The 13,069-nt window shown below is 36.7% G+C and overlaps 1 protein-coding gene across 2 annotated transcripts; it reads left to right on the top strand.

Moving 5' to 3' along the window:
• Window positions 1-5,765: 5,765 nt before the first annotated feature.
• On the top strand, window positions 5,766-10,648 carry LOC118560798 (gastrula zinc finger protein XlCGF57.1-like). 2 transcript variants are annotated; one of them, XM_036132301.1, is made up of 2 exons: window positions 5,766-6,139; window positions 6,718-10,648. In XM_036132301.1, the coding sequence occupies exon 2, from the start codon at window positions 6,786-6,788 to the stop codon at window positions 8,580-8,582; it is 1,797 nt and encodes a 598-aa protein (XP_035988194.1). In that variant the 5' UTR covers window positions 5,766-6,139; window positions 6,718-6,785; the 3' UTR covers window positions 8,583-10,648. The 2 variants fall into 2 exon arrangements, with proteins under 2 accessions (XP_035988194.1, XP_035988193.1); XM_036132300.1 differs by having other exon boundaries at window positions 5,793-5,839.
• The last annotated feature ends 2,421 nt before the right edge of the window (window positions 10,649-13,069 follow it).

Here is a 13,069-nt window from a genome sequence, read left to right as displayed (position 1 = left end):
AATCACATGAGAATTCACACAGGTGAGAAGCCTTTCACATGTGTGACCTGTGGAAAAAGTTTTGTGAAACTATACAATTTAAAAACTCACACGAGAATTCACACAGGTGAGAAGCCTTTCATATGTGTTACTTGTGGAAAAGGATTTACACTAAAATCTCACTTGCTAAGTCACATGACATTTCACACAGGTGAGAAGCCTTATTCATGTGTAACCTGTGGAAAATGTTACAGTAATAAAAGTGGTTTAACATATCACATTACAACTCACACAGGTATAAAAGCTTTCATATGTGTTACTTGTGGAAAAGGATTTAAACTAAAATCTCACTTGCTAAGGCACATGACATTTCACACAGGTGAGAAGCCTTATTCATGTGTGACCTGTGGGAAAACTTACAGTAATAGAAGTTGTTTAACTCGTCATATTACAACTCACACAGATGAGAAGCCTTGGAAACAAACCTAGCGAGATCCCTGAAACAAAGCTATTCTAATGTCTGTTGGGTTTTGTTTAATGTTCTTAAACTGTGAGAGTTCTTATGTGATAAATTAAACTAGTGTCATGGAGGTTGTAAAACACTGATGGGACATTTATGTTTGTTTGCTGGTCCGCTGATTAAATCACTTATAGCTGAAAGTCCTCAAAATAAGCCCTGAACTACTTGTAGCGTTAGCTGCTAAAAGCCCAGCTAACACCCTTTTTACAAAAGAGTTAAATTACGTTTGTTGTAGTTTCACTCCATGATTGTCCAATTGTGGTACGGGTGTTTGTACAGCATGAATAGGGAGCATTAACATAAACAAGTGGTATTTTGTGTAACTTAAGAGAAAGCCATGAAGCTAAGGGGTGCGTGACCAGATGTGCTCCAGTACAACACCTGGTCATCTCTCCTTACAGCACCTTCTACCATGTCAAGTTACCAATTTCAGTCTAATTATTTCTGCCCTAAAGGTAGTTGATTTCTATTCATATTTTATTATTTAGCAAATCATTCTTAGAAATGTTCCTCAAATAATGTTTTTTTTATCTTACTGAGTTGCATTGTGAATATGTTGAACACATCCAGACGTTCTTAATTAGTAAAGCTATTTTAACCTTATTATTAAATCTTGAAGATGAACTTCATTCTGCTAATTTAGATCTTCAGTAAACACTAAATTCATTGAATCTTTTTATGGTGATGGTTTTCAACAGTTTTTGTCCTTTTGTTTTGTGTGTAGCCTACATTGTTCTGTAGTTTTTTTTTTCCTTATTTTGCTCGGTAGTTGTCGTTTAGTTCCACAAGCCTAGTAAGTAAGAGCGTTTGATTGAGCTATATGGTTAATTCACTTAAATATTATTTCATGGTGTTATCTAGATGTGCATCATTTTCTGATAATATATTTTTATTCTTGAAGAGAAGTTGTCACGTTTTTAATGTGTGCAGTGTTTGCTGTTAAAATAATGCCAGTACAGAATCACTCTGTCAACTATTGTCCCAATATCAAAGCCGATCGGCCAACCAACAATACCTAACAGAGTTATTTGAAAAGCATGAAACAACTTAAGACTTAATGTCGTAATAATAATTTTTTCTATGACAAGGGCTTGTGTGAGGTTATTAAAGTATCAGATTTTGTGCCATTATTGACGCAAACAAACTGAAACGCGGTCTGTCAATAAAGTTTGAACCTTCAAGTGTTGCTGAAGTTGTCATTGACCAGTTGATTTGTCCACATCATGCACCTTGGAAGTTGGTGAAGTTATTGTGCCAGAAATGTTTATATCTCTGCCTGTAAAAGTCTTACATTTCTTTGGGGTTTACAACTCGGTCTGATGTTTCCTCACGGCTTGATTGCTCAACAGTCAGTTTTTGTCGTATTCACTACATGAGGGCAAACTTCTCTCCTGGAGTTTTGAAAGTCTCACTTCTTTGCTGTCAAAATGCTTTTACAATGAGTCTGTCTCCATATCTCTGAATGTATTGTCCCAGCTGCTCATCAATTATCATATTTATGATGTTAATATCAAACTGATCATGAAATCACTCAGAAATGTTTTTAATTACTTGAACAAAGGCACTAAAATAGTATTTAGTGACTCAGTATGATGGCTAGTCCTGTGTTATTGGTAATTAGCTTGTTTAAATAGAATTACATCACTGTAATTAGACACTATGCTAATGCTTTAACAAACCTTATATATTGATGAACATTATCTTCCTTCAGTTTTATGGCAACAATATCAGGTATATTTTGCGTTTTCAGTAGTTTTTAACAGATAATTTTACGCAGCCGTCCTTTAAAATCATTTAAAAAATAAAGACAGGACCTGGTGTCCATGAGAAAGTTTTTTTTTTTCATTTCTATTTAATGGGACAGGATGGAATTACTTTTTTTTCTGGTCCCTTTTAAACTGATAAAGCGTGTCACTACCCGATCCGTACCGGTAGCACGATCCGTACCATCAGCTCATTTGCGCCTGCGCGAGCAGAATAACTTCTTGGTCGCCAAAGAACTAATGTAATTATGGAACTGAAAATACTTATTTCTATACTTAAATCATTATATAATGCTAAACTATATAGTAAATAAAACATTAAAGACTTCTCTGGAAGAAATCGATGCGTTTTACATTCTCTCCATTGTATTGCTTGATGTCATCATCGGATATGCTCAGAAGTTCAGGAAGATATGATTGCGTAACGTTTATCTGTATTGTCTGAATATGCTCTGTTAGTTTGATTGCTTGTTCAAACAGGACTGGGAAATATATTTTCATCCTTAATAAGGTACATTTTGTTATACAAATAATCTTGTACTAAAATGTTGTTTTCTTAGAAAGTAAAAATTATCGATTGAGATTTTAGCGCCCCCTGGTGTCCACATCATAAACAAGAGAAGACCTCGTGTATTAGCCGCGTTGTTTAGTTTTTTTTAGTTTTTTTTTTTTTTTTTTTTTTTACAAAAACCGAAAAGGGAATAGAACAAAGAACACACTATTAAAAAAAATATTAAGTACAAAATACAAAAATACATGCAAATCAAATAAATGATAAAAATGATGATGAAAAAACCTGTGTTTATATGTGTTTATAGCAGGGTTTTTATGTACTTTAATAAAAGGTGTATATTTTTTTTCCCCTAACCACAACTGGGAAACATTTTTGCTATTAAAATAACAAAAAACCTGTATTTTTATGTATTTCTTTTGTTTAATTTTTAGAATATGCAATATTTAAGCAAATACAAAGATATACAAAAAGAAACACCCGACCCGAAAAAAGACAAAAGAATAAAAATGTTGGAACGGATCGTGCTACCGGTAAGGATCGGGTAGTGACAGAGACAAGCAGCAGCTGCTGCAGGTGATGAAGTCTGGAAAGAAGTCCAGCAGCTGGAGGCACAGCGGAGAAACTGGAGGGAAGCAGGAGCTCAAAGAGCGGCAGGACGCAGCAGAGGAGACACCAATGATGGGGGATGTTTTCCAGCCCAGAGTTCTGCTGCACCCATCAGGTTTGGAGATTTCCTTCTTCATGCTAACTGTGTGGATGGAGCTAAAGTTTAGGAGCCGTTTTCAGCAGCTGATGGATTCCTCCTCTTCATCACAACTCGTTGCAGGCTTTCCCCCAGAAAACTGGCTAAGCCTGGCGGTGCTTTCATGCTAAGCTAGCATTAGCTGCTGTGCTGCTGCATGCTAAGCTAGCATTAGCTGCTGTGATGCTACATGCTAAGCTAGCATTAGCTGCTGTGCTGCTGCATGCTAAGCTAGCATTAGCTGCTGTGATGCTACCACTGAGCTGTATAATACACTGGAGTGCTGATTTTGCCGAAAAACTGAAGTCACTGGCCGCCATCTTGCTCCTCCCTACTCTCACAGAATTCCACAGGATTTGGTTGCAACAACAAGCAGTTTTCTGGCTGAGTGAAAACGTTTCACAGGTAATTCTACAGTCAGTGGATGTACTAACACTATCAACTACTAGGAAATTAGGTGCTGAAATATTTTACATGTTATTCATATTAAATATACATATATGTATATATAAGTATGTGTATATGTATATATGTATATATATGTATACACATATGTAAATATATGTTGTTGTACATTGTTATTTATATATTTATAAATGTTAAACATATATATTTAAATGAATAAAATGCAAAATATTTCAGCACATGACTTTCTCAGTACTTCATATTTTTAGAACATAACATAAAACTATATGGCATTTGACATTTTAAAAGTTTTAAGCTCCCCCTGAACATGAGAAAATCCTCGTTATTCGATGCTGTAGCGCACATATTCCCTAGTTACTGGGGGGAAATAGGGAGTACCAATATGGCGGCTGGTGGCTTCAAAGCGACTCGTTCAAACAGACGGTGATTAGCACTCCAGTGTATTATATAGCTCAGTGGATGCTACATGCTAAGCTAGCATTAGCTGCTGTGCTGCTGCATGCTAAGCTAGGTTAGCTAGGTCCTTAGCATGTAGTTCAGCAGCATCACGTCTTTCTGGTCTGCCTGCGTGGGGAAGTTCCTCAGACCAGCAGATGTTTTTCCTCTTCTCCCATAAACAACTCTCGCATGATTTTAACATTTTTCATTGTGTCATTCTTTTTTATGTAAATGGGAGAAGAAAAAGCCATATTGGCTTCCAAATCGGTCCAAAACCCAGCCCCACGTCAAAATAATCGTATCGCAATGATCTTAAAAAAACTATTGACTTCTAGTAAAATGTGGCATTATAACATTATTACTGGTAAATACAGGAAGAGACGAAGTGCACTGTGTCCAGAGTGCACTTGGCCAGAGGAACATTTACAACATTAATACTATCATTACAGTAATGAGATTAATGGTCAATTTAGTAACAGCAGTAACATCCGAAGATAGTAGTCATAATTTACAGTCAACATAACCCTAATGTTGGAAACTACTCACCTGAAAAAAGTTAATATGAATTTAGTGAACTGAATAAATGTCAAGTGTGGTTTTAATAAGAATTAGATTAGATTAGATTAACTTTATTATCCCAAAGGAAATTTGATTTGGGTTACAGACTCTGGCTGCTACATAGTCCAAACTATGCGTCACACTGCATTCACACATAACACTACTATAAAAATTCCATTATAAGACAATAAATAGATACATAAAGGCGCATGTTACATTATATTCACAATAAAAATTTGAAGGAAGAGAAAAAAAATAAAATAATGATGATAATAAATAAATAAAGATGTATAAAAACCGTTCTTTAAAAAAAGTCTGTTTTAAGAGCATGTGTCAGTTTAAATGCTGACAAATATGACAAAGCAATCAGAAATCAAAATAGTCTTAAACAAATTAGTAGTTGATGTTCACCAACCTTTGTGAGAACGATGGTTTTATGATGGTTGACTGAAAATCTGCAGATGCTGCTGGTGAACTGAAGGTCAGCTGAAGGTCAGCTTCCAGAGAGGCAGCATCTCTGGGCTGATCGTGTTGGTCTGAAACAAATGGTTTAGCAGAAAATGAAGCTGTAAAAGTAAATTTAATGGGCAGATTGTCAGAAATGCAGCTGTCATGTGTTTCTAAAGTAGACACAGGAAGACAATGAAACAGTATGGGCATGGTTGGAACGTTGTAAAGATCTAGTTGTTGATAAAGCATGTAATGTGTTTCAGTGTTGGCTGCAGATGTTAAAGAAGAGGCTCCTGAAGAACAGAGTCCTGAGGGGGAGCAGCAGGAGTCAGAGCCCCTCCACATAAAGGAGGAACAGGAGGAACCCGGGGCCCGTCAGGAAGGAGAGCAGCTCCTGGTGAAGGAGGAGACTGATAGCAGCTTTCCATTAACTGCTGCTCCTATCAACAGTAAGGCTGTGTTTACTTTCTTTGTGTCCGTGTTGCAGCTAAAGGCCAAAACTCTCTGGATTCATCAGCTTCCTATCAGAAAATATCAGTTCTGTCCGACTCTACGTTCTCTGGTCTGATGAACATGAACAGCTCCCAGTTCCTGATCAGGTTGGTCTGCAGATAGTTTCACCAGGAACCTTAAAACACAGCGGATCAAGCACCAGTTGGCCAAGTAGAGAACAGCTGTTCTGTCTGACACGACACACCCTTAGTATGATGGAGACAGCCCAGGTTTGGGGAATTAGACGAAATGTTGTGGTAAGACTGAAAGATCTCCCTCACAAAAAAATAAATGTTTTCTATTAAATATAACAAGACGACGAATATTAAGTCATCGCTCAGTTAATTAGCTACAACTACAAAATATAGTTCTACTTCAATATTTAACTGTTGTCTTCTATCTCCTTTCTGTAAGTCATGTTTTTTTTATATTAACCACTTTTTCAATCAGCTCTATTTACTGTTTGTGTATTTATGACAAGTAAAAGTTTAAAAAAATATTTATACTTGTGTCTGGCTACTGTTGCCATGGCTACAATAACATTCGATGGATTGGTCAGGATAGTACCAAACAAAGCTTTTGGCAGTTTCACCCTGTGTTGAGAAACCCTAGAGTAAAACTTTATATTGTTCTAAAACTATCATTTTGCAAAGGTGGATAATTTCAGAAATGCTCTTTTACATCTTGGTGACTATGGCTCAATGGGGAGAGTCTTCTCGTATTCTGAAAGCTCTGACTTTGAATCCAGCTTCCTCCTGCCTCAATGTTTCTCTTCATCAAGTAATGAAAGTGCACAGTGCATTCTTTAACGCACATTTATCTTTTTTTTCCCCAGATCACGCTGAACTCAGTAACCAAGAGGAGAACTCCACTTTAGATGAGGAGCAACAAGAACCTCAGCAGATGAAAGAGGAACAAGAACAGCAAAGGTTCAAAGAGGAAGAGAAGCAAGTCAACATCAGTCAGGCTGAAAAGCAACATGTGCTGAAACAGGAGACTGATGACATTTTAATAATTCCTTCTAATGTGCAACGACCCCTCAGTGAAACAGAGCAAGACAGCAACAAACTCATCTGTCAGGCCTCCCCTGAAGTTGAGAACCGGGATCAGGGAGGAAACAACGATAAACCAGGAAAAAGGAGAGAAGAGCAAAAGCAAAATGAGAAATATAGCACTGCTGACATTTCAAAAGAAAAACTGTGCATGAAAACCCACCCTGACCAAAATATATATTCTTGTAAAACTGGTCATAAAAACTTTTCTCAAAAATTTCACTTGAGTACACACACAAGAACAGATGAGTCTAAGAAGCCTTTCTCATGTATGAGCTGTGGGAAAAAGTTCCCCTATAGAAGCACTTTAACTTATCACATTAGAACTCACACAGGTGAGAAACCTTTCACATGTGTGACCTGTGGAAAAAGTTACTGTACTATTAGTGTTTTAAATTGTCATATGAGAGCTCACATAGATGAGAAACCTTTCAAATGTGAGACCTGTGAGAAATGTTTTACAAACAAACCTAATTTGCTACGTCACATGAGAACTCACACAGGAGAGAAGTCTTTCAAATGTGAGACCTGTGAAAAACGTTTTACACAAAAATCTGATTTGGCAGGTCACATGAGTTCTCATGAAGATGAGAAGCCTTACTCATGTCTGATCTGTGGAAAAGGTTTTAAAAGAAAAAAGTATTTGTCATATCACATGAGAACTCACACAGGTGAAAAACCTTTCTCATGTGTGACCTGTGGAAAGAGTTACTGTGATAAAATTAGTTTAATTTGTCACATGAGAACTCACACAGGTGAGAAGCCTTTCAAGTGTGAGACCTGTGGAAAATGTTTCACAAACAAACCTAATTTGCTACGTCACCTGAGAATTCACAAAGGTGAAAAGCCTTTCTCATGTGAGACATGTGGAAAGAGTTTTACAAAAAAATATACTTTGGTATGTCATGTAAGAACTCACACAGGTAAAAAGCGTTTCAAATGTGAGACCTGTGGAAACAGTTTTACAAACAAACTTGATATGATACGTCACATGAGAACTCACAAATCTGAAAAGCCTTTCTCATGTGTAACATGTGGAAAGTGTTTTGTCAGAAAAAATGAATTGGTGTGTCACATGAGAACTCACACAGGCGAGAAGCCTTTCAAATGTGACACCTGTGAAAAAAGTTTTACACAAATGCATAATTTGATTTGTCACACGAGAACTCACAAAGGTGAGAAACCTTTCTCATGTGTAACATGTGGGAAGTGTTTTGTCAGAAAAAATGAATTGGTGTGTCACTTGAGAACTCACACAGGCGAGAAGCCTTTCAAATGTGAGACCTGTGAAAAAAGTTTTGCACAAAAAGGTTATCTGAATCATCACATGAGAACTCACAAAGGTGAGAAGCCTTTCTCATGTGTAACATGTGGAAAGTGTTTTGCTAGTAAAAACATATTGGCATGTCACTTGGGAATTCACACAGGTGAGAAACCTTTCAAATGTGATACTTGTGAAAAGGGTTTTAGACAAAAAAGCAAGTTAAAAATTCACATGAGAACTCACACAGGTGAGAAGCCTTTCAAATGTGAAACCTGTGAAAAAAGTTTTACAAGCAAACATCAAGTGGCACGTCACATGAGAACTCACAAAGGTGAAAAGCCTTTCTTATCTCTATCTGTGGAAGGAGTTACAATCATTACTTGAGACTTCACAGTCGAGATGCCTTGGAAACAAAGCTGTGCTAATGTCTTTGGGGTTGTGTTTTAAGTCCTTAACAAACTTTGTCAGCTTCCACGTGATAAACTTGAGCCATGAGTGTTTTAAAACTGATGAGACAATTATGTTTTTTTGCAGGTCCACTGATTACACTAGATATAGCTTAAATTCCCCAAAATAAGCCCGGAACGTCTTTTAGCATTAGCTGCTATTAGCCTCGCTAACAACCTTAATACTAAAGAGTTGAACTTAATTTCTGTTTGTTTAAACATTATGCTTGTATAGCAACTATTAAATTAACTACATTATACAGGTATTGGACTGGGCTAATGTCAGAGATCTTGGAACCGACTCCTAGAGGGAGAGGCAGGAGACTGAGAGATTTTTTTTATGGTACTATATATATTGAAGTAGAAATAGTGATTTAAACAATTAACATAGAACCTTAATGCAAATGTTTACAACAAATAAAAAAAAAACAGTACAATGATACAATAAAGGGTCATTCAATACGTAACATATAAATCAACCAGTGTACTATATCAAAAAAAGAATATACAAACATTCATATGTTGGTTCACACAAAACACAACTCAAAATAAATCTAGACCCACCCACAGTTAATTTAGAGATAAACCCACTTCTGGTTTTACCCTTAATTGTCCAGTGGCTCCCTACTGGCCCGGCTGAGAGATGACTCTGCAAACCAAAGATCAGTCTTTCAGGCTAGGCCTTCTCCTCCTTAGATCGCCATCAAAGTCTTAGTACCCGGCCTGTAGAACAGCACCAAATCCCATAATAAATCCCAATTACATCATATTATTTCTATTTACCACTAGTGTGCACAAATGCATTAATACCACTGATTGCACTTTATTAATACATTACTTTAAAGATCCAATAATTTGTACAAAGCAGAATGTTTAAATGAATCAGAAAAGCTAATGTGGTGGGAAATTTTGATATATGTAACTGATCATGTCTTGTCTAGGGGCAGCTGCATTTTCCCCATGTGACAGAAGCTCACATGGTTACAGAATGGTTTACTATGTTCTCTTCAACTGAAGACAGATAAATTAGGACTGGATCGTACCCGCTGTATGCAACTCGTATTTCCTGGTGGAAGAATGTTGCTCGGATGAAACGTACTCCCTAAAGTACTCCTTGATAAACAGCCTATATAAAAGTATATTGTGTCTTTTTGTTTTTTCTGTTTCCTAACTGGGTTGGGAGGCAGAGGCATTCAAACACTTTATGCTTTTGAATAAATCTTTCTTTGATTTACTGAGTAGTGTTTTTTTTTTCGTTTTTGATAAAGGATAAATCTACAGCACTAAAACAATAGGAATAATCAGCAATAATCAACATTATTGCTTCAAATATCACAACAATGAATAAAAAAAGTGCTGAAATTACTTGCACATGGCTCCATTTACGAACTATTAGTGATAGCACTTGAAAATAAATGCTCAATATACAACTAATGGAGATTAGTTTTATAATGTACGTTTAAAATGATCAATTTGGTAGAAACAGGTTGGAAGCAATTAGGCTAACCAGTCCATACAATTAAGTTTGTGCTAATGCCACAAACATTACAAGACTGACCAGTTCTAAGGCAGGGGTTAAAGTTCTCTGTCGCTGCAACGGAGTGGAGTGAGATGGAAGAGATATTGTAGAAGCAACTTGCACCAGAACCAGCTGAAATGGCCTCCTGTCGATCTATGGAGGAGGTCTTTAACACTTTCAGCCTGATTGTTATTGGGGCAGAGAAGAAACACCAGCACAATAAATAAATAACTTCCAAGAATCATCTTAAGACGTCCATCTATATGCCAGATAAAATTTTGCTCTTTTTCTTCTTCACCGAAAACCTGTTGGGTTAACTCTGTGTAGTGATTCTCTTAAACATCTTCTTTGAACCACAATAGCCTCTGGAGCGCAGATGTCCCATAAGCATCACCACCAATATTTGGGATGTTCAGTTTTTGATGGTGCAGTTCTACTCCTCCATCATTGAGTCCATCCTCACCTCCTCCATCACCATCTGGTACGCTGGTACCACCACTAAGGACCAGAGCAGACTGCAGCGTGTCATCAGGTCTGCAGAGAAGCTGATTGGCTGCAATCTTCCATCTCTCCAGGACTCTGAGGCGTGCAGGAAGATTGTGGCTGATCCCTTCACCCCAGTCACAGACTATTTCAGTCACTTCCCTCTGGCAGGAGGCTGCGCTCCATCAGGACCAAAACCTCACGCCACAAGAACAGTTTTTACCATCTGCTACCGGCCTTATCAACAAGGCCAAGAGCCGCCTGTGACTCTGGACACTGTCTCTCTCCCCCGACAGGGACTTACAAGCTTCTGCATTACATTAACGCACAGTTTACTGAATGTAAATTGCTTCTGTATATATATTGATTTTATTCAACTTTACTTTATTTTATTGTATTCTTATTTTTGTCTGCACAATCAATACCAAGTCAAATTCCTTGTATGTGCAAACCTACTTGGCGATTAAACTTGATTTTGATTGTTTGTGGTACTTTAAGTCTCAACTGCTCATCAGTAATGTTGACATATGTTGAAGCTGGGATGGTATTTATGTAAAATCTTGGCCTAAACAGAAAGAACAGATACTGCTTCCGTTAAAGTTGTTCTCAGTGAAACAACATTTTCCAGCTCGTCTTTGGAAATCTGATGCCTTACCTGGAATTCGTCTTTGAACAGAGAAAATATTATAACTGTGAAAAGGAACTACAACATTACCCATGAAACAAGTCAGTAAAATTAAACCAACTGTAATTTTTTTATTTGAAACCTTTGCCTGGTACTGTAGTCCATTAGGATAGGCAACTAAAAGTAATGGCAATTATCAACTGAAGAATTTTTTTTTATCCAGGAACACTCACTGGGTAATCAGAATTTTTCTGGAAATCTGGGTGGGTATTTTTTAGTCAGTGTGGATGTTGACATTGCTTTAATTTATCGTCATTAAAGTTGAACCTGTGTGGGACATAAACAAACAGACTTATATATACATATATACTTCCACTGTAACCTAATCCTTTATCAGTGATATTGTTATTTGTAATGATATAATTTGCTTATTGGTTGGTCTTGATATCTGCAATGAAACAGTGATGGGTTATAGCACAAGAAGTCACATTACACATTTAAGTTGTGTTGCTAAACATAATCCTGAAATTACAAGTTTTTGCTATTGACCATTTGCACATTTCTCTGAGAATGTCTATTATATTCATGCAGTTGCACAGTAATTTACATTATCTGTAAAGTGACGGCTATGTATCTTTTTAACCTGAACATTTAAATCTTGTAAGACGCTGTGGACTATGTGAACACTTTTAGTGTTGTCGGTGCATTCAGCTGTTCAAATATTCCTTCTGTCTTTGTTTTATGTGTGAAGTCTAAAACAGAGTCTCTCCAAAGTTTCCTTATGGTTACATAATGAAAATAACGGTTCCTTATTCGTAATATAAGATAAATAGTGTTAGATGCAGCAGTATTTTTAGTTATTTCACTTACATTTTTACTGTACAAATTTTGAGGAAAAATAAAGTCAAATATACCAGTCCCAATAACAAGGCGCCTTTAAGAGGATTTAGCTGCTGAGCGTGTCAGTTTTCTGGCAGACTTAGATATAGAGACACGTATTTATAATATAATTTTATTGGTAAGGAATCTGTCATTTTACAACATTGCCACGATCATATCCCGCTGATTATTGTGAAGATAGAGCTCCACAGCGACATCTGGCAGCAGACAACTTACGAAGAAGTTAGTGGGTAGGACTTAAGTGGTAAGTTCGTACTTGCATTAGTACGAATGAAAGTACCGATAACCTTAGTGTATGAAGGGGTAAAAAAAATAGCTCAAATTGAAATAGGCAAAACTAGGTCTCATCGGAGTCTAGAAGATTACAGATTAAATGAAATAGTTTATTTAAATCTTATTGGTCAACCAAGAGGAATTCTAGATGAATATAAAGCACAACATGAAGTTAAAGCAGGTTTTGAGTCTCTTTTGCCTCAAATTACTATTAATGAAAATATTGAATGGATAAATTACATTTACTATAATCAGCAAAGGATGATAAATTTCACGGATGAAGGAATCATTGCGTTGGGAGACCAATTGCATGAAACAAGTAGAATGGCAATACAGAACAGGCAAGCTTTTGATTGGCTTCTAGCAAGAAAGGGAGGTGTTTGTCACATGTTTGGTAATCAGTGCTGTACACTATACATTCCCATGAACACTGCTCCTAAAGGTTCGTTTAGGGTAGTAATGGCTAAACTTATGAAACTTAGAGAAGAAGTAAAAGAGAATGATGGAAGAAACAACTGGTCATGGAAAAGTCTGGAAGAAATTTTAGGAGAATGGGGAGCATTGGCTGCCAAAACAGGAATAATTTTGGTGATAACGCTGATTGTATTCTTTTTGTTTTTGTGTT

The sequence above is a fragment of the Fundulus heteroclitus genome, unplaced genomic scaffold (genome assembly GCF_011125445.2).
Source record: "Fundulus heteroclitus isolate FHET01 unplaced genomic scaffold, MU-UCD_Fhet_4.1 scaffold_49, whole genome shotgun sequence".
In the NCBI taxonomy this organism is placed as follows: Eukaryota; Metazoa; Chordata; class Actinopteri; order Cyprinodontiformes; family Fundulidae; genus Fundulus; species Fundulus heteroclitus.
This window is presented reverse-complemented; position numbering and strand designations above follow the sequence as displayed.